General features: G+C 59.0%; 1 protein-coding gene across 1 annotated transcript; it reads left to right on the top strand.

The window, feature by feature from the left end:
* Positions 1 to 6,306: 6,306 nt before the first annotated feature.
* Positions 6,307 to 19,127, top strand: LOC143379578 (kinesin-like protein KIF25). The gene is made up of 6 exons (XM_076832172.1): positions 6,307 to 6,311; positions 10,110 to 10,282; positions 11,514 to 11,684; positions 12,059 to 12,214; positions 12,719 to 12,861; positions 18,939 to 19,127. The coding sequence occupies exons 1-6, from the start codon at positions 6,307 to 6,309 to the stop codon at positions 19,125 to 19,127; spliced, it is 837 nt and encodes a 278-aa protein (XP_076688287.1).
* Positions 19,128 to 19,431: the final 304 nt, after the last annotated feature.

Here is a 19,431-nt window from a genome sequence, read left to right as displayed (position 1 = left end):
GCCTCTTGCATGTCCGCCTTTATGTTTCCTAGTGCTGAGTCACGCACACCAGCCATGTCACCCTCTTGGGGCCTGAGCTACTGAGATGGCAGGACGAGGCACGCCAGTGGACTCTGGTCCCTGAGGCCCCCGAGCGAGCACGGTGCCAGAGAGGGGCTCTCAGTGACTCAGGCTCACGGCACCAGCACTCCCTGACCAGCCCACCAAACATTGTGTCCACTTGCAAGAGCAAATTCCACGTTTCTTTAGGCCAGAAGACATTCAAAGAAGTCAGAAGGAGGAAGACCCTGTTCCTAACAGGGCCAGGAGAGAGGCTCCGACCGCGTGGTACTGGGCTGACCAAGGAGCGGGTGGGCACCACTCCAAGGCTCTCTGCAGAGCCTACAGACTGCCATGCGGCCACGCAGCTCTCTCCTCTTGTGGCCCTTCTGGGGTCAACAACAATGTCCCTGAAAATGGATCCTTCTGGAATACAGGCAGCCCCCAAGGTGAGGATGTGGGCGCAGGAGAGAAGTCTGCTCTCAAGCACATGTGGAGAGCCACTGGCTGTCAGCCTTGCCTGACGCTGCCTGGTGGCCCTCGGGTCAGCCACAGGCCACAGGGATCAGAGCACGGGGTGTGGTTGGGAGCCTGGTGCTGGGACACCCACCTTGCCGTCTGGGTACTGCTTCTCCTCCACTTCCTGCTCTCCTCTCGTGGTGTCCGTGGGGTGTGCTGCTTCTCCAAAAGGTGCTGGCTTTTCAGGAAGACCCTGCAGAAGGAGCAGAGCCAATGTCTCCAGAGCGGCCCAGAAAACCACATCCCACAGCCGATCCTGGAAGGCAGGTCGCCGAGGCCTGGAGCCCAGCCACCCGAACCCTGGACACTGAGACCCAGAGGAAAGCACTGCCCACTGGCTGGACGAAGGCCTCAGAAAGGGGGCTGGAGTGTGGGTTCCGGGCCCCACTCCCGAGCTTCCTCTCCAGGCTCCTACTACAACCTCGCAAGCTCACAGTCTGGATTTGCTCCCTTGGAGAGACTGTTTCATTCTTTTGACATTTCTTATTAAATAAAGCGGAGTGGACCACTAGCTACAGCTCACTGGTAATTTCGCTCTATTTACCTTTGATTCCATTTATTTCCATTGAGAATAGTAGAAAATAATGTAATGAAACTTTGTGTTGGGGAACAACTAAGTCATAAGAACATGGCTCGGGTTCGGACTGTGCTCCCTCCCGTGGGGTCCCTTGTTGGCAAGGCAGGGCCAGCTGGCCTAGGAGGCGTTGGCACGCCGGGCTCCTGCACTCCTGGGGAAGCTGGGACAGCCTCTGGCCACCACCTTCAAGTCCCTGGGACCCAGCGGCTGACTTCAGAGCTGGACTCAACCCACCTACCTGCAGCCCCTGGATGAAAGGCCAAGGATGAGGGAGGCCGCCAGCGTGGCCCGCGATGGGGAGCCCAACTTCCGGAGTATCTGCAGTGAGCAAGGGCACTTCTGAAAGAGCAGAGAAGGTGGGTTTCCAGCCCAGGAGCAGCACTGACCCAGCCTGACTTCACGTCCTGCTGAGCAGAGAGCGCTCTCTTCTCTCCAGAGTGCCACGGTCAGGTCAGGGAGGAGTGGCTGGTCCTCGGAGGTGTGCAGGCTGAGTGCGTTCAGAGCTCAGCCACTGGACACGTGCATCCAGTGCAGCACTGACCAGATTAACCCGAGAGAACCAGCATCTGCCCTGAAGCTGCCTGTGACCAAGAAGGAGGTGGACACAGGAAAACTGGCCTGCTGGATACATGGAAAGAGACCAGGCAGTGGGGAGGAGCTCTGCGGGCTTCCAGGAGAGCAGGGGGCTGTCCAGGAAGGCCCCATTGGCTGAGGCCAGCCTGCAGTTTGAGGGCAGCCTTCACAAGGGTGGAGGGATTCCACAGAAAGAGCAAAGGCACAAACAGTAAGTGGAAGTGGAAGGAGAGCCCCTCGGAGAGCCAGGAGGCCAGGCCTACCTGGACCAGAAGGCAGGAGTCTGTGCTGCCACCCCGGGGGGCCGAGGTGTCAGCCTTGTTCCTGGAGGAACCTGTGGAGGACCAGCAGTGGGCTGTGTGGGGGGAGACGAGGAGGGGGCCAGAGGCATGCAGAGGACCCTGCACAGGGTCAGATGAGCCGTGGCCAGGAGTCAGGGAGCTCCAAGTGCCCTGCATGGCCACGGTGCTTACCCTGGTCCTCTCCGGCCACCGCCTTGGGGCCCTGGAACCCGACAGCAGAGGCGGGCGCTGGTAACTGCCTGCCCCTGGATTTTTGCAGAAGGTGGTGCATATCCTGGGCATGAAGACACAAAGCTGCGAGTCATTCCCCTAGTGCTGGCGGGAGCCCTGGTCCTGCACGCAGCCGTCTCCAGCTGCCAGGGCTCTCCAGCCACAGCCCAACACCCTAAGCATGGCACTGGGCACTGAGAGGGTTTTTTAAATATGGGAAGAAAATACCAGCTACAGAGAATGGTAGAGAATTTTTTTTTAACTCTATTGACTTAGTTCATCTCTCAAGCATGAAGACATGGTTGGAGAAATTCAAGGTTTTTTCTATGAAAAACATAATTATTTTAAATAAAATCACCAGGTCTATGAGTGACCCACAGGTGGACAACTCCTTCCATCTAGCTGGAGGCTCATCTACATCTGAGCTGTGAACACGGCCCCTGTAAAGCAGTGCGGGTTCTCAGGGTCACCTTCCCCACCTGCGGGGGTGCCTCTTCCAGGGGACCAGCGGCAGTCCTGTCTTGCAGACTCCCGTGAGGAGCTCTGGGTCTGTCTTCCTGTGTTGCTGTTTTCTCTGGGTTGGTTCTTCCTAGTTTTATGCTTATTGGCTAAAAGTAAAGGTGGGTATTTTGTGTTAATAGCAATCAGATCATCTGAAAATCTGAGTCAGTTCACGGTGCTGGCTCTCACAGAATCCAGACGATGACAACCCTGTCTTCATGCCTGCACAGTGTACCTCCCCCTCCCACCTTACAGCTGCCCGTGTGACCCTGGAACTTGGGGCCACTGTGGTCCATAGTGTAGGGAAGGGTCGGCACCACAGTGAAAGAAAAGGCTTAGCACTGAGTTCACCAAGGACAAGGTCAGCGAGTGTCGGCCTCTGTGCTGTTCAGAGCTGCAGGCCGTGGGGAGTGTCAGGCACAGGGGTGTGCTGTTCCCACTCAGTGGCCGGTTACCTCCGACACATGCTTGCACACTCGTAGGTAGCCAGCTCAGTGCTCCCGTCTTGCATTCAGTGTGGAAGCACAAGAATCTAAGACAGCGGAAGCCAGGAACCCCATGGGGCCCCTCCTCGGCCTCAGACACGCAAACCCCGCCAGGAACACACCCTTCCCTTCTTCAACAGACACTTGAGAGGAGATTTCAGGCCCTTCTTCAAGGAGGGGTGTCTTCTGTTCCACGCTCACCCTGGGGGGCATGGCAGGAGCACAGGGTCCTGGCCAGCCCCCACAGCCCACAGTCAGGGCCTGGATGGGGACACAGAGATGTGCCCCCGAGGGTGAGGATGGCCCTGGGAAAGGGGAGCGCACGTGCTGGCCACAGACGGTCCCAGGAGCTCTTCAGGTACTTGGATGGTGGTGACTCCGAGCACAGAACCTCGGTGCTGTATGGGATGAGACGGGGCAGGAAGGATGGAGAGCAGGCCCAGGGTCAGCTCACTCTGGACAGCCGTTCCCTCAGCTCACGAAAGTCTCCTGAGGACAGAGCTCTTGACCAAGATCCCTGGGCTTCTTTCCCCCGCAGGGAGCAAATGCCTCCTGATGGAGGGTCTCCTGTTCCATTAACGGGTCCCCACAGGAGACCTGTGGCCAGGGTCAGGATGTCCCCACCTAAATTAGTCCTAGGAGAAAACCATAAGGTCCTCAGCCGCCCAGGTTGGCAGGGCCCATGGCGACGGTGAGGCTCTCCAGCCCACGCCGGGCTTGGCCTCTGCACTCCCCTCTGGTTCTCACGCTGCTCTGCAGGCACCATGGCTGCCCACCCAGCCAGCCCGGGCCCTGCCCCGTGGGGACAGACAGCACAGCCAGCGGCCTCTGTGCTCCCCACCCTGAGACTCGACTTTTGTCTCTATTTCCTTGTGTTGTCCTTTTGTGTCCTAAAACCAGGGATGAACCATGATGTAGCAACCCCACCAAGCCGGGTGCTTTAGTGTCTTCAAACTGGTATTCCTTAAATCTTTGTCAAACTCACGTGTCTACCAATTTACTTGGACTAAGTACTTCTGGGTACATGCTGCAAAGTCCTTCCGTATTTTCTGTCATTGGCCACCTGTCCTGGGACACATGCCCTTTGCATAATGTTGTGCTGCAGTGACAGGCCCTGGAGATCAGACTTCCCAGCCTGTGCCTGTGTGTGAGGGGAGGGAAGCTATGCACGTGCCCTCAGGGATCCCCCAGGGCACAGGCGTCCATCCTTCCCCATCTCCTCGGCTGAGCAGAACAGGGCCCTGGGAATAGCATCAGGCCCCACCACAGACACACACCAAGAGCTGCCTCACCAATGCTGAGCTCAGTTCTTGGGGTCCAGCTTTGGGGGAGTCTCGGTGTCCGTAGACACTGCTCAGCTGTGGTTTGCAGAAGAGCTCAGAGATGAGGTGGACAGTGCCCATCCAGGTGGAGAAGCAGATCAGAACCTCCAGGGTGAGAGGAGTGCGGGTCTGAGCCCCCAGGCACGGCCAGCTGCAGCTGGGAGCCACAGGACTGCTGGCTGGAGCGTGAGGCTCCTCACTTCCTTTGGAGGCTGAGGGCTGAGAAGGCCTGCAGAGGGGATTTCCGGGGGAGCGTCTGCCCTCTGCCTGCTCGGTCCTCCTGCTCCTCCTTCACTGTGAAGGACCTGTGCAGGCAGCCTCTCGGCATCTGTACCCAGAGCACCAAGCCATCTGGACCACCGGAGCAGACGGCGTGGAGGGCTCAAATCCTTAGAGAATTGACTAGAGATGGGCAACAGGCCTGACCGGTCAGTTCATGCAAATGGCCAACAGGCATACGAATGCTCCACACCACCAGTCAGGGAAATGCAAGTCAGAAGCACCGTGAGCCCTCACCAGGCTCCAGTGAGAATGGCCATTGCCAAAAAGACTGAAGGTGACCGCTGGCGAGGAGGTGGAGGAAAGGGGCCCTTGCACTGTTGTGGGAGTGTAAATCAGCACAGCCAGCGTGGAAAACCACACGGAGATTCCCTGAAACACCAGCAGTAGAACCAGCACGTGACCCAGCAATCCCACTGCCAGGCACACGTCCAGAGGAGAGGATCAGTGTGCTGAGGGACACCGGCTCTCCCTGGGTCATCGCAGCTCTAGTCACAGAAGGTCTGAGTGTCCGTCAGCTGAGGGTGGACAGAGAAGGGGCGGGCCATGTGCACTATGGAGCACGCGAGTCGGCCACAGAAGGATGATCCTGTCGTGTACAAGAAGATGGACCTGGAGACACTGTGCCAGGAGAACTAAGCCCAGCTCAGAAGGACAGGCACCGCGAGATCGTAGTTCAAGTGTAAGCTGATGAGGTTGATCTCTTGGAGCTGAGACCCCAGCTGGTCACCTCAGACGAGCTCTAGACATTGTTCAGCCAGACGTGGGGGTGAGTCTGGGGGGGGCGGTCTCGCTGAATGACTGGCACTCCCCTTCCCGTGATCCGAGAGGCTCTGTGGGTCACTTTTGTAGTTACCTGGATATTGCCCGGATCCTGGAAGTAGCAGAATATGTCCTCAGACATAGGCGCGCCGTCCTGCAGCCCCAGGGTCGAATCACTGTCACCTGTCCTTGTAACCCTGCCCCTCCTGGTCTTTTTTGATGGAACTTTCTAAGGACGAGGGTCCCCCCAATAAAAGCCCACTTCCAAACGTGCTCACTCACTCTTGCCAGCCTCTCGTGACTTTCCTCGCTCCCATTTGGGGAGCTTGAGGTCGAGAGCGGAGGAGCCGTCCTGGAGCTTGATTTAAAGGTAAAGTGTGTGTCTGTGTTTTATTTGGGGTCCCAGGAAATTCACACGAGTGACCTTAAGTTCAGCTGCCCGCACTGGTCGGGGGCAGCATGGGTGTGCCGGAGTTAACATGTGCTCTGTCCTCCCGCCAAAAGACAAACTTACAACACGGGGCTGCGTATTAGGGAGTGTCTGAGGACCCTTCACCCTAAAACAGGGTCCTGCCAGACTGCACTTACCAGAGAGCCATTGCTGCCGTTTGAAGTGAGATTCGGGGACTCTGTTCTGCATCTCCCCGCTCCTTCTAAGCTTCTGTTGACACCGCCTCCCGGGCTGGGTCTCTGCTCACCCTCATGCTGTCCCCAACACCGTCAGAGGCACGGAGAACATGAGGTGAGTGTGATGACTGTTCAGCCCTCAAGAAGCCTAGAGTGGAAAGAGACCGTGGGTGGCAGCAGGAGGACGTGGGCAGGACCACTGGACAGGACACAGAGCAGCCGAGGGCACGCAGGAGGGAAAGGGGTCTCTGCGGGGCCTGCCCATGTAACCCAGGAGCCTGGGCTGGGGTCGCCTGGGCTGACCACAGGACACTGCTCTCCGTGACGACCGCATATCTTGCCCGAGAAACTTAGCTTCTTAAAGGCTGAAAGAGAAGATGCAGTTTCCGACCACTTCTGGAATCCAGAGGACGAGTCGATGAGCATTTTAAATGAACTCTGGGGAATTCTGTGGATGAGAAGCACCTGCTTCGGGGCCCATGACCCTGAAACACTTGGCCCCTGCCAGGAAAGGCCACGTCTGCATCGGCCATGTCCACCCAGCTGCCGGCTTAGTGAGCTCCTCTGGCATCTTCCAGACCCTGTTCCTGGCACGGTCCCCACAGACTCCAGTGTGCGCACGGCCGGCGTCTGGACCCTTGCCTCCTCTTTCACCTTTGCTCTGTTGCCTAGGTCTGTTGTTTGCCATGAGAAGACATCGATTGCTTGTTTTACCCACAACTGTCTCTAGATCTGGACTAACGACTCCTCCTAGCAAAGCTCGGAGGGGAAAATCTCACAGGACTTGCCTCAAGCACACCGTCAATGCCCTCCCTGGGCCTGTCCTCCTGGGCGAGAGCAATGCAGGATGGGGATCAGCTGACCCAACTGTGCTGTGTCAGGGAGGCGGGAATCTGGACCATGAAGCAGTTTCATTTGTCCTTTGGCCTGGGACAGGTCAGGGGGCAGAGCAGGATCAGGAGGGATGTAGGAGGGCGGGCAGTGGTGGGGTGGGCTCCCCGCTAGGTGAGCAGCCCCCTTAGTTCCAGTTCTCCAGTGGTCAGCACACCACACTTTAAAAGCGGAAGCATTGTGAGACTCGTGGTGGTGTTTGAGAGCTGAGTGGGCGTGCAGGAGGCCAGGGGACATTGGCTGGACCTCATGAGTGGATTGGCCTCCATGCCGCTGACCAAGCCTCCCTGAAGCAGGGGGTTCAGACAAAGGAGCCCTGGGGTCTGCAGCTTGCCCCAGGCTCGTGCCCCAGGGTGAGCTGGCTGCGGGTCTCTGCTCCTGGTTGTGAATCCTTCCTTCTTCTCCACCTGGGTCGCCGGGCCTGAGGGTAGGGCTGTGCAGCAGCTGATTTAAGCAAGACTCCCATGAAGCCACTTTGTCCCCAGGCACGGTTCTCCCTCCAGGTTAGATGGGACTCCCTTCGCAGTGACCTGGGTGCTGTGAGACCTGCCCTGCACCCTGCTGCAGGATTCCTGCTGAGTGTCTGTGGCTGCGGCCATCTGCCATGGGGCCGGGCTGTCCTCTGTTGGTTAATCCCGTGTGTGCTTCCCCAGGCTCATTTCAGAAAGTCCACCGAGAAGCCCCACGGCTGAGGTGTCCATAGTGGAGATTTACAATAACGACATTTTTGATCTCCTGGCCAAAGAGGGTTCTGGAGCAGTGGTTGGGGTCAAGCGTGACGTCGTGACAACCCAGGAAGGATGCGCAGAGGTCCCGGGTCTGACCTGCACGTGAGTTCAGGACAGAGGTCCCCTGGCCCCCGAGGGACAGTTGCCGCCCAGGTGCCGACCGGCCATGGCCCAAGCAGAGCCAGCTGTGCAGAAGGATCAGGCTGGTGGTCAGCGGGACGGCCACATAGGGTTCAGGGTTCAGTGCATGTCGCCCAATTTTTAGTTTAAGAATGTTTCTTCCTTCCCTCCCTCCCTCCTCCTTTCCTCCCTCTCTCCCCCTTCCCTCCCTTCCCTCCTTCCTTTATCCCTCCCTCCCTCCCTCCCTCCTTCCTTCCTTCCTCCCTCCCTCTCTCCCTTCCTTCCTTCCCTCCTTCCTTCCTCCTTCCCTCCTTCCTCCCTCCCTCCTTCCTTCCTTCCTCCCTTCCTCTCTCCCTTCCTTCCCTCCCTCCTTCCTTTCTCCTTCCCTCCTTCCTCCCTCCCTCTCTTCCTTCCTCCCTCCCTCCCTCCTTCCTTCCTTCCTTCTTTCTCTCTCATGGTGCTGGGGATCAAGCAAGCCCAGGGCCTTATGTGTGCTAGGCAAGCGCTCCACCACTGAGGTACACCCCCAGCCCAAAGTGGCCTTTTTTACTGGGAACTGTGCAGTGGTGACAGATACGTTAATCAGCTGGGATGCTGTGACTGTGTCACAGTGTGTGAGTCTGTCAAAACATCAAGGTGTTCAATAATTTTATATGTTGATAATATGTTAATAAAGCTGTTGAAAATAAAAAAGGGGTAGAGCCGGGTGGTGGAATGCCAGCCTGTGCATGTAGGGCCCTGGGTTCAGTCCTCAGCCCAAGAGAAAGAAATAGAAAAGACTTTTTAAAAGTGTATATAAATAAATGTCTCTTTAAAAGTCTTCATCAGAGTCCATGGGAGGGTGTCATCCTGTCACCAAAGGGGCCAGGAGGGGACAGGGACCTAACTCAGCTTTTGTTGGCTCTTGACATTTGTTGCAGAAAAATAATTTGGGGACCTGTCGGGAAGAGGCATAGCAGAGATTCATTTAGGAAGGCAAGGGGCACTCACCGGAGGGACAGAGCGCAGGCCATCTCAAGAATGAAACGGGCCTCGGGCTCTTCTCTTAAAGGAGACTGTAAACAGGGAGCCCAGGCTCCTTTAATCTCGGAGCTCAGGGCGGGGGCCTGGTTCTCTTCGGGATCTCCAGGCTGACATTGTTGGGCGTTTATGGATGACTTTTGCAACATTCCCACCTCATAAGTCACTAGCAACATTTTTTCCCTTGGCTTTATTTAGTCTAAAGAAAATAGGTTGTGCAAGCTAGCAATGTGTGGGGGCGCCGGCTCACTGGGCCCGACACTCTGAGGCCTGGGCTGCTTAAGACTCAGACCTGGGGGCACAGGCTGGGGAGTGCAGGGCTGCTCGTGGGGCATCTTGGGGTGAAGTCACAGCCCGATCCTGCTGTACTCCCCTGTCCACTGTGCTTGTGTCTTCCATCCTCCTCAACCCCACCTTGAAGGAGAGGAAAAGCAGATGAAGGGACCTCACTGCCCACGGTCAGTCGAGGACAGTGAACTTCCTCACACTTGAACATCAGCATGTTGTAGAGCGCAGGGACGCAGCGTCTTGTGAAGGTGCCCTCCTCACATGGCCTGGCTTCTCCAGTTATTGTGAAAGCCCTGTGTGGGTCAGCACCTGCCCCACCACCAGGGAGTGACAGGAGGAATTCCCACCTGAGGCCACGGCGGGGCTGCCCAGCCGGGGAGGACTCAGACTCAGCAAGAGAAGGCTGTGCCGGCGGCTGGACCTGTTTCCAGAAGCCTGAGGTGCCAGGCATTTGGTGGTGACATGTTTGCAGAAGTAACCCAGACTCTCAGCTGTTGGCTGATGGACTGTGATCCAAATGCAGCCCTTCCCTGCGGAGCCTGAGCAACAGCCCCATCCACGGACATGGGCTCTTATCTCCTGAATTTAATTTGATAGAATATTCTAAAAACGTGGGTCCGTGAGGGTGAAATGGTTGGAGAAAGATGGGAACTGGGGGTTACTGACCTTGGATTTGGTGAAACCACTGGTTATTTGTAATTGCTTATGTTCTGTTTTGCCTAAATCAGCTTCAGTCTCCTCTGGAATTGCCGTACCCATGTCTGGGAGCGGTGCTTGTTAGCGGTGGCCCGCTGTGTTGGCCTGGGGACAGCTGGTGGTACTTGCTACCTGCCATTGGGTGCCCTCTAACACCTCTCCCCTGCCAGGGCCGTCGCCAGCGCCGCAGAGCTGGTGGCACTTGTCCACGGAGGTCTGCAGCTCAGAGCGAGGCACCCCACCTTGGTGCACATGGCTTCTTCCAGATCTCACCTGGTGGTGACGGTGACTCTGACCGTGGTATCCCCCTCAGACAGCACTGGAGAGCTGCTATTGGCGCCGGGTCAGTTCAAGTAACAGAAATCCACCAAGAGGAAAAATCCCGGGGTCACCCGGGGTCTGCAGCAGGAATTGCAGCCATACCCTCCAAGGACCTGGGATCTGGGACCTGAACACAGGAGGCCCTAGGGCACAGGCTGGGGAGAGAGAGGGAGGTGGGCGGGAGGAAGCATCTGCTAGGGACATGGGCAACAGGGCATGCAGCACCTGGGGGCGCGGGACAGTGTCCTGAGGGGACTGCACAGTGGGAGAGAGATCAACTCCCGGCGTGTCAGAAAGGCCATGTCATGCCACAGAGGCCCACGGCGTCCAGAGCAGCAGCTCTTGGACTCCAGCCACAGAGGCCCACACGTGCCTGCGCACGGGTGCTAGGCCCCGCGTGGCGTGTGGAAGTCCACGGTGCAGAGGGTGTGTCCTGTAGAGCCGGCTCTGGCCCCGCCCCCATGCAGCCCCAGGGAAGCCCTGCGACCTGCTCCAGCTCATTTCCTTCTTGCCTGGAAGGCCAGTATAGACAGATGTGGTGCATCCCGAAGGCCAGTGTAGACAGATGTGGTGCATCTTGTCACAATGACACTCCACACTGTGGTCCCCGGACAAGGGAGGGCGGCGGGCAGCATGCTCACTCCTCGAGCCACTCCACCAGCCAGCACACTACTGCCCGGCACAGGACTGGGCTCAGGTAGGGCCCAGGTAGTGCCAGGCACTCTGCTGATCCTGTGAGTGCTGCCACAAGACACAGACACAGAGGTGGCCTCTGTGCAGGGGTTCTGGGCTCTCCTACGAAAATCTCTGTGTTTTCTGTTTTGGGGGATGAGCATAAGCTCTCGAGGTCTCGTGGGTCTGTTGAGGAACTTCTCAGGGCGAGACTTCAGACCCATGGACACAGCACTTCTTCGGGCTTCTGTGAAGCTGATGGATGGATTTCCAGGAGGGCATGGGTTTTCCCAGGGTTCCAGTCACCGTCGTCACCCGGACTACTAGGAAGCATTATTTAGTTTTCTTGGGATGGACTGGGCGTTCGTTAGACTTCCCAATGTGAAGCATGCTACCCGCCTCCTTTTCTTGTTATAGTCCCCTACAGAACCCACCGACTGTCCCTCTGCCCAGTTTGTTTCTAAGAGGAAGAGAGAGGCAGAACCAGCTTCTCGCTGGTGGGTGAGGGCTGGAGGGTGGAGCTGCAAGAGGCCTCCGCACTGACTCCCTGCCCTCTGTCCTCTGTCCTCCCCTCCCACCAGGCCAGCAGCACCATCCAGCCCCCCTGCGGGGTCACGCTGGGGCAGGGAAGGGGTGGAGCACCTCTCCCCAGGCTCCGTCTCTCCAGCCCCTTCCTGTGGACCACACGGGTTCTGCGAGGCAAGCGCGGGCCAAGCTGCAGCTGGTGGACCTGGCCGGCAGTGAGTGTGCAGGTGAGCAGGAGCTGGCGGCTAGCTGGGTAGACAGGCAGCGGGAAGAAGCCCTCACCTGGGGGTGCCCACAGCCAGGCTTGACCGGCCACCAGGAAGCTCTGAGCCTGGCACCTCTGCTCAGGTGACTCGAAGCCCTGTCACATCGGGCCATCAGAGGTCTCCCCAGGGCCATCAGAGGTCACGTTCTTCCTCCTCGGTTTCCAGGAGCAGCTCTGTCCCCTGGAGGAGCCATGCTGGCGCAATGGCGGAGTCCACTGTAAGGACTCCCAGGAGGTGCCTCCCCACCAGCTGCCGAGAGGCCCTCCGCCCAGAGCCTCCTTACTCCTGGGTGCTTGGAAGTGCAGGGTGGCTGAGGGGGCTTCTGTGCCTTGCAGGTGCATCTGGGGTGACTGGCCTGGCACTAAGGGAGACCTCGTTCATCAACCGGAGCCTCGCAGCCCTGGCAGATGTCCTGGGTGCCCTGTCGGAGCGCCGTGGCCACGTGCCTTATGGGAACAGCAAGCTTACCCACCTGCTCCAGGACACCATCGGTTCGTCCCCCTCAGATGAACCCAGAATAGAGAACACTGTGAGCTCCGCCTGGGGGAGCTGTCCCTGGTCCAGATTGTCCTTGGGGCCTACCCAAGTCTGCTGGGCTTCTGGGAGGTCCCCTCTCCAATGTCCCTGGCACTTGGTGGCAACTGCACTTGTGCCCTCCACAGTCTTGGGTAGGGCTGGCTGGTGTGTGCCTTCAGGGGTGCACCCCTGGCCATCCAGCTAGGCTCAGGGCTCCCTCCACCACGCTGGACTCAGCAGCAGCCAGGGCCACCTGCTCCATGGGTCCCCAAGCTGTGGGAGCTGCAGCTCTGCTGAGTGGGGTGAGGGCACTTGGTGCAGCCTCAGGGCCTGTATCAGCCACCTTTTGGGGACCGCACTCTGCTCCAAGTGCCAGTGGACTTTGTGTAGGCAGCTGGACCCCGTCCAGTGCTTTGGGACATGTAGATGCCATTTGTCATGACTCCTACTCAGCTCACATCTTGTTCCTTTTATTTAAGGGGGTGATGCGAAGCTCCTGGTGATCCTCTGTGTGTCCCCGGGGCAAAAGCATGTGGCAGAGACACTGCAGGGCCTGGGGTTTGGGGCCCGAGCTCGGCAGGCTGAGCGGGGACAGGCTGGGAAGAGGCCTTCCTGCGCCCAGGTGAGGAAGTCGTGCATGGGCTCAGCATCTCGATGAGTCCCCTTCCCCGGAAGTGTGCGCTCTGTCCCTGTTTTCTGGGGTGGGTGCCTGAGGAGTAAATGTGTTTGGATTTGATGAGCCTGTGGTGCCCCAGGGACCTGTGGCTGGCTGGCCGGGAGATCCCCGCACAGCTCAGGCCAAATCACCCGGCACAGGAGGCCCAGAGAGAGGACGGCTCGTCCAAGGAGCCTCCTCCCGGAGCAGATGGGCAGCAGGTGCTCAGGTGGGTGAGGAGCTGTGCTGTCTGTGCGGCAGGCCCGCGGCCCCCCAGGAGGCCCAGCTCTGCGTGCTGTGCCTCCTTAGACACAAACGAGGCCACAGACCCAGGAGCTCTGCGCACAGGCTTCGGAACTAGACAGACTTGGGCTCTGCCTCCTGCCGGCTTTGTGTCCCGGAGAGGGAAGGCCCCATTTCCTTGTCTGTGAGCTGGTGAAGATCAGGGTGGACAGTAGGGGCAGTGAGGCTTGGTGGAGCAGAACAGGTGCATTACTCACAGCACACTGCCCCGAGGTATCTGTACGTTGCTTCTCTGGCCAAGTGAGGGCCCAGGCTGGGCACAGTGGCAGGGGAGGTGACGAGACCTCCAGCTCTTGGCCAGGGGTCTATGAGTAGTCAGGGCTCTGGGCACCGAGGAGGAAACAGCCCATTTCATGTCTACCAGCCTCTGAACTCACGCAGCTCCATGTGTGGGAAACCAACCAGAGCATCTGGGGACTTGATGCCAGGGCAGTAGAAGGGCCTGGGGGGCTGGGGATCTGCCCGCTGCTGGTGTCCACGTGTGCTGGGAGCCACGTCGCAGGACCCAGTTGCAACCTGAGAGCTGCATTCCTTGTTTCTGACCTTCTGGGCAGAGCCCCACTGTACCAGGCCGACAGAGAAGCGCAGGAGACCCTGCCCGCAGGCCTGTGGGGAACGGCTAGACCCGGAGGCCCACAGAGCAGTGGTTGGAAGAGCAGTTTGAAGTCGCTTTGTGTTTTCCCCAACCCCTGGTGCTGGGGCTTAGGGCTCTGTGGGACAGGAGGGGGCAAGGGGGGCCCACCTGGTTGCTGAATTGAACTTTCCACCCAGGTATGTGGAGAGTAGAGGCTAGCTGGGGCAGGAGGGTGGGCCACCATCTGGCCATCCATCGGGGGAGGCCCCTGCCCAGGAGGGACTCCTGCGGGGGAAGGCTGTGAGCAGGAACTGTATGCTCCACGGGGGAGGCTGCGGGGAGATTGGTAAAGGGGAGTGAGTCTCATAGTTCCCAGGACCCTCAAGTGCCAGGGACCAAAAGGGAGTTCTCCTTCAAAGAATAGCCTGACAGTGCCAGGGACCAAAAGGGAGTTCTCCTTCAAAGAATAGCCTGACAGTTACAAGAAGCAGCCCCTGGGAGACATCTTGCCTGAGACACCCCTGCAGCCATCTATCTCCATGAGACATCCTATGGCCATTTGTCTTCCTGAAGCATCCTGCGTTATCTCACCTTATGAAGACTTCTAGCAACTGCAGATAAGACAGCTTCCCCATCCCCAGCCCATAAATACCCCTGTGTGAACAATAAAAGTTTGCAGCTTGATCAGAACTACTGTCTTGCTGTCATCTCTCTGTGTCTCTTGTCCCTTCATTCCTCCCCATCTAGGTTCGCTGCCCACGTTGATATGTCCTGCGGGTCGGGACACTCAAGTACCCCCCACACATGAAAGAACCAGGTCTGGTGGTGTCGGGAGTAGGCTGGCCCTCACTCAGCCAGGGTGGGAGGAGGTGTGACCCGAGACAGTGACAGCCCCCTGTGCCTCCCTTGACCCTGGACAGGCCTGACCTCAGGTGAGAAGCTCTCGGGACTGGTGCAAGGCTGAACTGGATCTGGGTCAGTGCAGACCCTGCTTAACACTGAATATGGAGTGTGGACAGGATGTGGGTGTCAGTCCTCGGACAGGGAGGCTCAGGCCTCTCTGGATCTGCTGCCCATAGGTGACTCAGTGCCCAGCAGTGACTCGGGCAGCCCAGGAAAGCTGGGGTACAGTGTGTATCCCCAGCTTCAGCCCCTGACGCCCAGCAGCGGGCAGCTGCAGTGTGTCCCCAAACATCTCCGGGAGGGCAAGGAGCCCCTGTTCTGGGTGGCGACAGAGTGGCACACATCCCAAAGATAGCCTGCCCAGGGGAACGTAACATGGCCAGAGGCTGACCCCCAGCTCTGACCCCCTGTGGGCCCTCCGGGAGCTCCTTCATGCAAGGCCGGAGTTGCACCCCCCTCTCTTCAAACCTGTAGGAGGTCTGAGGTCCCTGGTTTTAAAGATGCTTTGTGCTGATTTGTTGGAAGAAAAGGATTCAGCAGCAGCTTAAGAAGCAGGTAATGGCTGCGTTGAGGGATGGACCATGAGGGGAGACAGAGACTTCCTGACCACTGAGTGACAGCGAGGACAGGACGTGGGTGTCAGGGCGTAGAGGGGTCCAGTGCCTCTGCTGGGGAGGTTCCCTGAGGACCTGGCTCCGAGCAGAGCGTGGAGGAGGTCAGCGACACTGGGGAGGACACGGGGGCTGAGTGGTGGGTGCTGTGCTGTCCCCTGGTGGTCACCCCATCCTATCTCATGCCCAAGCCTGTGAGGGATGATTTCCCATACACAGAGTGTGTGGGCCACAGGCCTCAGAGCCAGAGGGAAACTGCTAACCTGGAGGGTGGACAGGGCTTTGTCAGCACAGGGTTGAAGCCTGGGGCCAGTGACCCTCAAAGGGGCCGTGTGCCTGTGTGTTCTGCGACTGGCAGGGTAAGACAGAGCCAGGCTCCAGCCCTGGTTTGTCAGCAGAAAGGGACGCGCTGCCTTGGGGAGAAAGAGGAAATGGATTCTGCCCCCCCATGTCACTGGGGGTGCCAGCAAGCTGTCTGCTCAGGACGAGGCCCAGCTGACCACTGCCTCATTGTGTCCCCTTGCTCCAGGACACGTGGTGTCTGCTGCAGTATCCAGTGAGCTGGGTGAGACGGCCTTAGTGAGCGCGGCCCTGGGGGGAGCGAGAGTGGGCATGTGGTGGGGCGAGTTGGTGTTGGACTGCAGCTGTGCCTTGGCAGGGCTTTGTCCCACTGCCAGCCTCCAGCCTCGGCCCCAGCTCTGGTGTGTAAAGAGCCTCACGGTCAGCACACATCCATTCCCTGGATGCCTACTTCATGTCCAGCTGTGTTCTGGGCACTGGAGATGCCACAGAGGACACACGAAGCTCCTGCCCTGGGAGATTGCAGAGCTGGGCGGGAGAGCCACGTTCCCCCAGGCGTGTCCTGCCCCCAAGTGTAAAAATAGTCGATTATTCCACAAGCTGCAGATAAAATGTGTCCCCAAAGCTCTTCTTGCCAAGGTGACGAGGGCTGGGAGGCTGGGGTTTGGCAGGTGACTTGGTTAGGAGGTGGAGGGTCAGACAGGATTAATGATGTTATTAGAGATCCCAGGGGTCCTACCCCTTCTACTGTGTGAGGCCCTTGACCAGAGTCCAGTTGGCCTGGGCCTTGGGCCTGGGTGTCCAGTCCCCAGACGTGTCTCTGCCTGAACAATTTCTGTGCCCGTGATTTGCTGCAGGAGCCAAGCGAAGACTGCATGACAGCTGCCTCCCTAGAGACCAGGTGCCTGCAGGCCACCTCTCATGAGAAGCCATGTGCAAGGCAAGGCTGCAGCCGGGTGGCCACCAATCTCCAGGGCCCTGTCTCTGGGCCAGGGGCATCGCTTCCTGGACCTGTCACCCCATCACACCTCCCAGAGTGGTGCCCATCCTGAGTCCCTTGTGGGTGGCCGAGGTCAGCCTGGGAGTCAGCTGGCCCTGCATGCTGGGTGATGCCCCGCCCTGCTCCAGATGGCCTCTTCCTCCTGCTCCAGCACCACTCAGGCCTCGCGGCCTCTGGCACCCAGAAGACCAGGCCCCAGCACCAGGGAAATCATACCGTTCAGGACACTGCCCATGGTCCCAAATGCTCTGTGATGGTGACTCTGGTTTCTACGGAGCCTGAACCCTTGGCTGCCTACTTCAGGTGCACATGGTAACAGCAGCAAAGGGCAGATGGGAGAAGCCACATGCTGCCAACAGCCCCAGTAGGTCCACAGGAGTCGGGCACGGGCAGTGTTAGGTGCAGGCCACCACCCAGGCCAAGGGCTGCTGGGGACGCTGGGGACACTGGGGAAGTGGCAAGCCATGGGTGCCATGGAGGCTTAGGCAGGTGAGGAGCCCAAAGGAGCTCCAGTCTGAGGCCTGTCCTGCAGCCAGGGGCCTCCATTCTCCAGCAGGAGGGCTGTGAGCTGAGAGCTGGGCATGACACATGTCCCTGGGAGTCAGCCCTGTGACCAGAGGGCCTGACATCAGCATCCCCAGCTTGAGCCTGACTCTGAGGCCGGAAACCTCCAGGTGGTCATGGGCACCCTCTGCCAGGAGGGTGGGATTAAGGCTGGGAAATCTGAAGTAGGTCTGAAGGAAGTTCAGAGAAAAATTAAAACCATCAAATCCCAACTTTCAAAAGCTGGAAAATAACACTAATAATCCCAAGATTTCGAGGCAGCACTTTTATGAACTGGTTGCCTGAGTAACGAGCCACACACAACCTGGGGCCTTTGCAGACGGTCCTGTGAACCACTCTCTGAACCCCGTGGCTCTCCTGGCTTGGCAGGCCAGCTCCCAGCAGTGAGCCTGAGGCATGTCCCCTGCGCCGGGTAACTGGTGACATGATGAGGACCCAGGGCTGAGAAAGGGGCTGCGGGATTCGGAGGTGTTTCTGCTGCCCCCTGGTACTCTGCTTTGGGGAGGACATGCCCACCCTGTGACATGGCCTCTGCCCTGTGCTGTCCAGTCCCAGAAGTTTACCACCCCTGCAACCTGGCCTGAGCCCTGGATGCCTCCCGCCAGGCCTGAGTTAGATGGTCTGCAGCTGTGGCCCCAGGGCTGCACGAGTCTCCTGCATGCCTCAGGCTCCATGTGGTCAGCCATGATGAGGAGGGCGGTGGTGCCCAGTGGAAAAGGATGGGGTCCCAGACCCCCACAGCTGCAAAGTCGCCTGCACATTTATGAAGCTGTAACTGCATGTGCACATTGCTGAGCCCACGGCTTAACCTGCTTCTGGGGCTGCTGCACGTACTGCTGCCTGAGCCCTGCTGCTTGGCGTGGAGGACCCTCTCTGGACCCTGGAAGGCACTGGAGGCCCGACTCCTCCTGTCTCCAGCCACAGAGCAGCCGTCCAGGCTGCATTGTCATGGAGCTGTGCAGGCTGTCCCAGAAGGCTGGACTCCAGCTGGTAGTCTCCATCCTCCAATGGGGGTGCTGACCAGGGCACAGAGGACGGGAACACAAGAGCAGGTTCTGCTCCCCAAGAAGCAGCATTTACAAAGTGAGTGTGCCAGCTAGGAGTCAGAGTGTGGAGCGTCCATGCTGCATCTGGGTGAGGCAGGAAGTGAGACCCTGGCCTGGGGCTGACCCGTCGACCTCTAAGTGTCCTCTCCACCCACCTCGCAGACCAGAGATTGCAGGCGCAGCAGGGCTGCCTGGTGGTTGAGGTCACTTGGCTCAACTCTCCATGGGCCCCAGGCCCAGAGGAAGGACAGAAATAGAAGGCAGCCCCCTCTGCCTCCCATCGGGAAGGACCTAGGGTGCAGGTCCCAGCCTCCCTGTGACCTTCTGCTGCTGCCCACAGCTGTGCTGAGAAGCAGGACACACAGGGCAGGGCCAAGGGGACTGGCAGGGGACGTCTTGAAGAGAGGCTGTGACCGGCTCTGGGAGGGCTGGCAGAGACCAGCTGGGGCTCCCGGCCCATCCCAGACATGAGAAGTAGCCAGAACAAAAAGGTAACCCCACCGTGGGTGGGCGCTGGACAGGTCACCCTGGCTACTCAGGGAGGAATCACTGTGTGAGGCCCTGGTCCTGGCCACTGTCCTCACAGCAGGCACTGGGTCCCCACCCTCAGCCATGGCCTCATGGCCCATGGTGCCTGCTCACCCTCAGCAGAGGACTCAGGGACCCATGGGAGCCCTGGTGGTGACGATGACACTGATGATGCTGGGAGACCCCGGCCTGACAGGTCAACCCTCGACCCCCAGCAACCAGGGAAGAAGAGGAGACGCAGTGGCCGTGCCGTCCCTGTCGGTGAACGGGAACCCAAGCCCCGGCTGCCTCCACCTCGGCTGTGGGTGCTGTGCCGGGAGGGCCGGCCCCGGGCCCTTTCTCCAGGAACACTTGCAGTGCCGGGAAGTCGAGGCCGGTGGCTGGGAGCTCGCCTGACCCCATGAGAGCCTCGCTGGCCTCGTCCTCTGCATTCCTGCGCCTGCCGTGGGGTGTGACTGCATGTGGGGTGCGCAGGCACATGTGAGGACATCTCTGTGTGGGCAGGATCCTGTCCAGGCCCTCACCACGCCTGCTCCCTCAGTGGGCACGTTCCTGCCCTACGTGGGCTGGGCTTTTGCTCCTCGAGCTGAAGGGAGCTGGTCTGACCCTCCCCAGGCCAGGTGAACCCCTTCTCTACCCCTTCTCGTCCCCGTCTTGGGGAAGGCAGCCTGTGCCAGCTGTGTGAGGCCTGGGGCGGGAGGGGCCTCA

This window comes from Callospermophilus lateralis, chromosome 13, assembly GCF_048772815.1.
Source record: "Callospermophilus lateralis isolate mCalLat2 chromosome 13, mCalLat2.hap1, whole genome shotgun sequence".
NCBI classification, from domain to species: Eukaryota; Metazoa; Chordata; class Mammalia; order Rodentia; family Sciuridae; genus Callospermophilus; species Callospermophilus lateralis.
This window is presented reverse-complemented; position numbering and strand designations above follow the sequence as displayed.

What these genes read in the sequence shown, in the direction of transcription:
- LOC143379578 (XM_076832172.1), top strand. An exon ending in CCTGCTCCAGGACACCATCG is followed by an intron (nt 12,215 to 12,718) that starts GTTCGTCCCCCT and finishes CTTTTATTTAAG; the next exon opens with GGGGTGATGCGAAGCTCCTG. An exon ending in AGAGGCCTTCCTGCGCCCAG is followed by an intron (nt 12,862 to 18,938) that starts GTGAGGAAGTCG and finishes CTCGACCCCCAG; the next exon opens with CAACCAGGGAAGAAGAGGAG.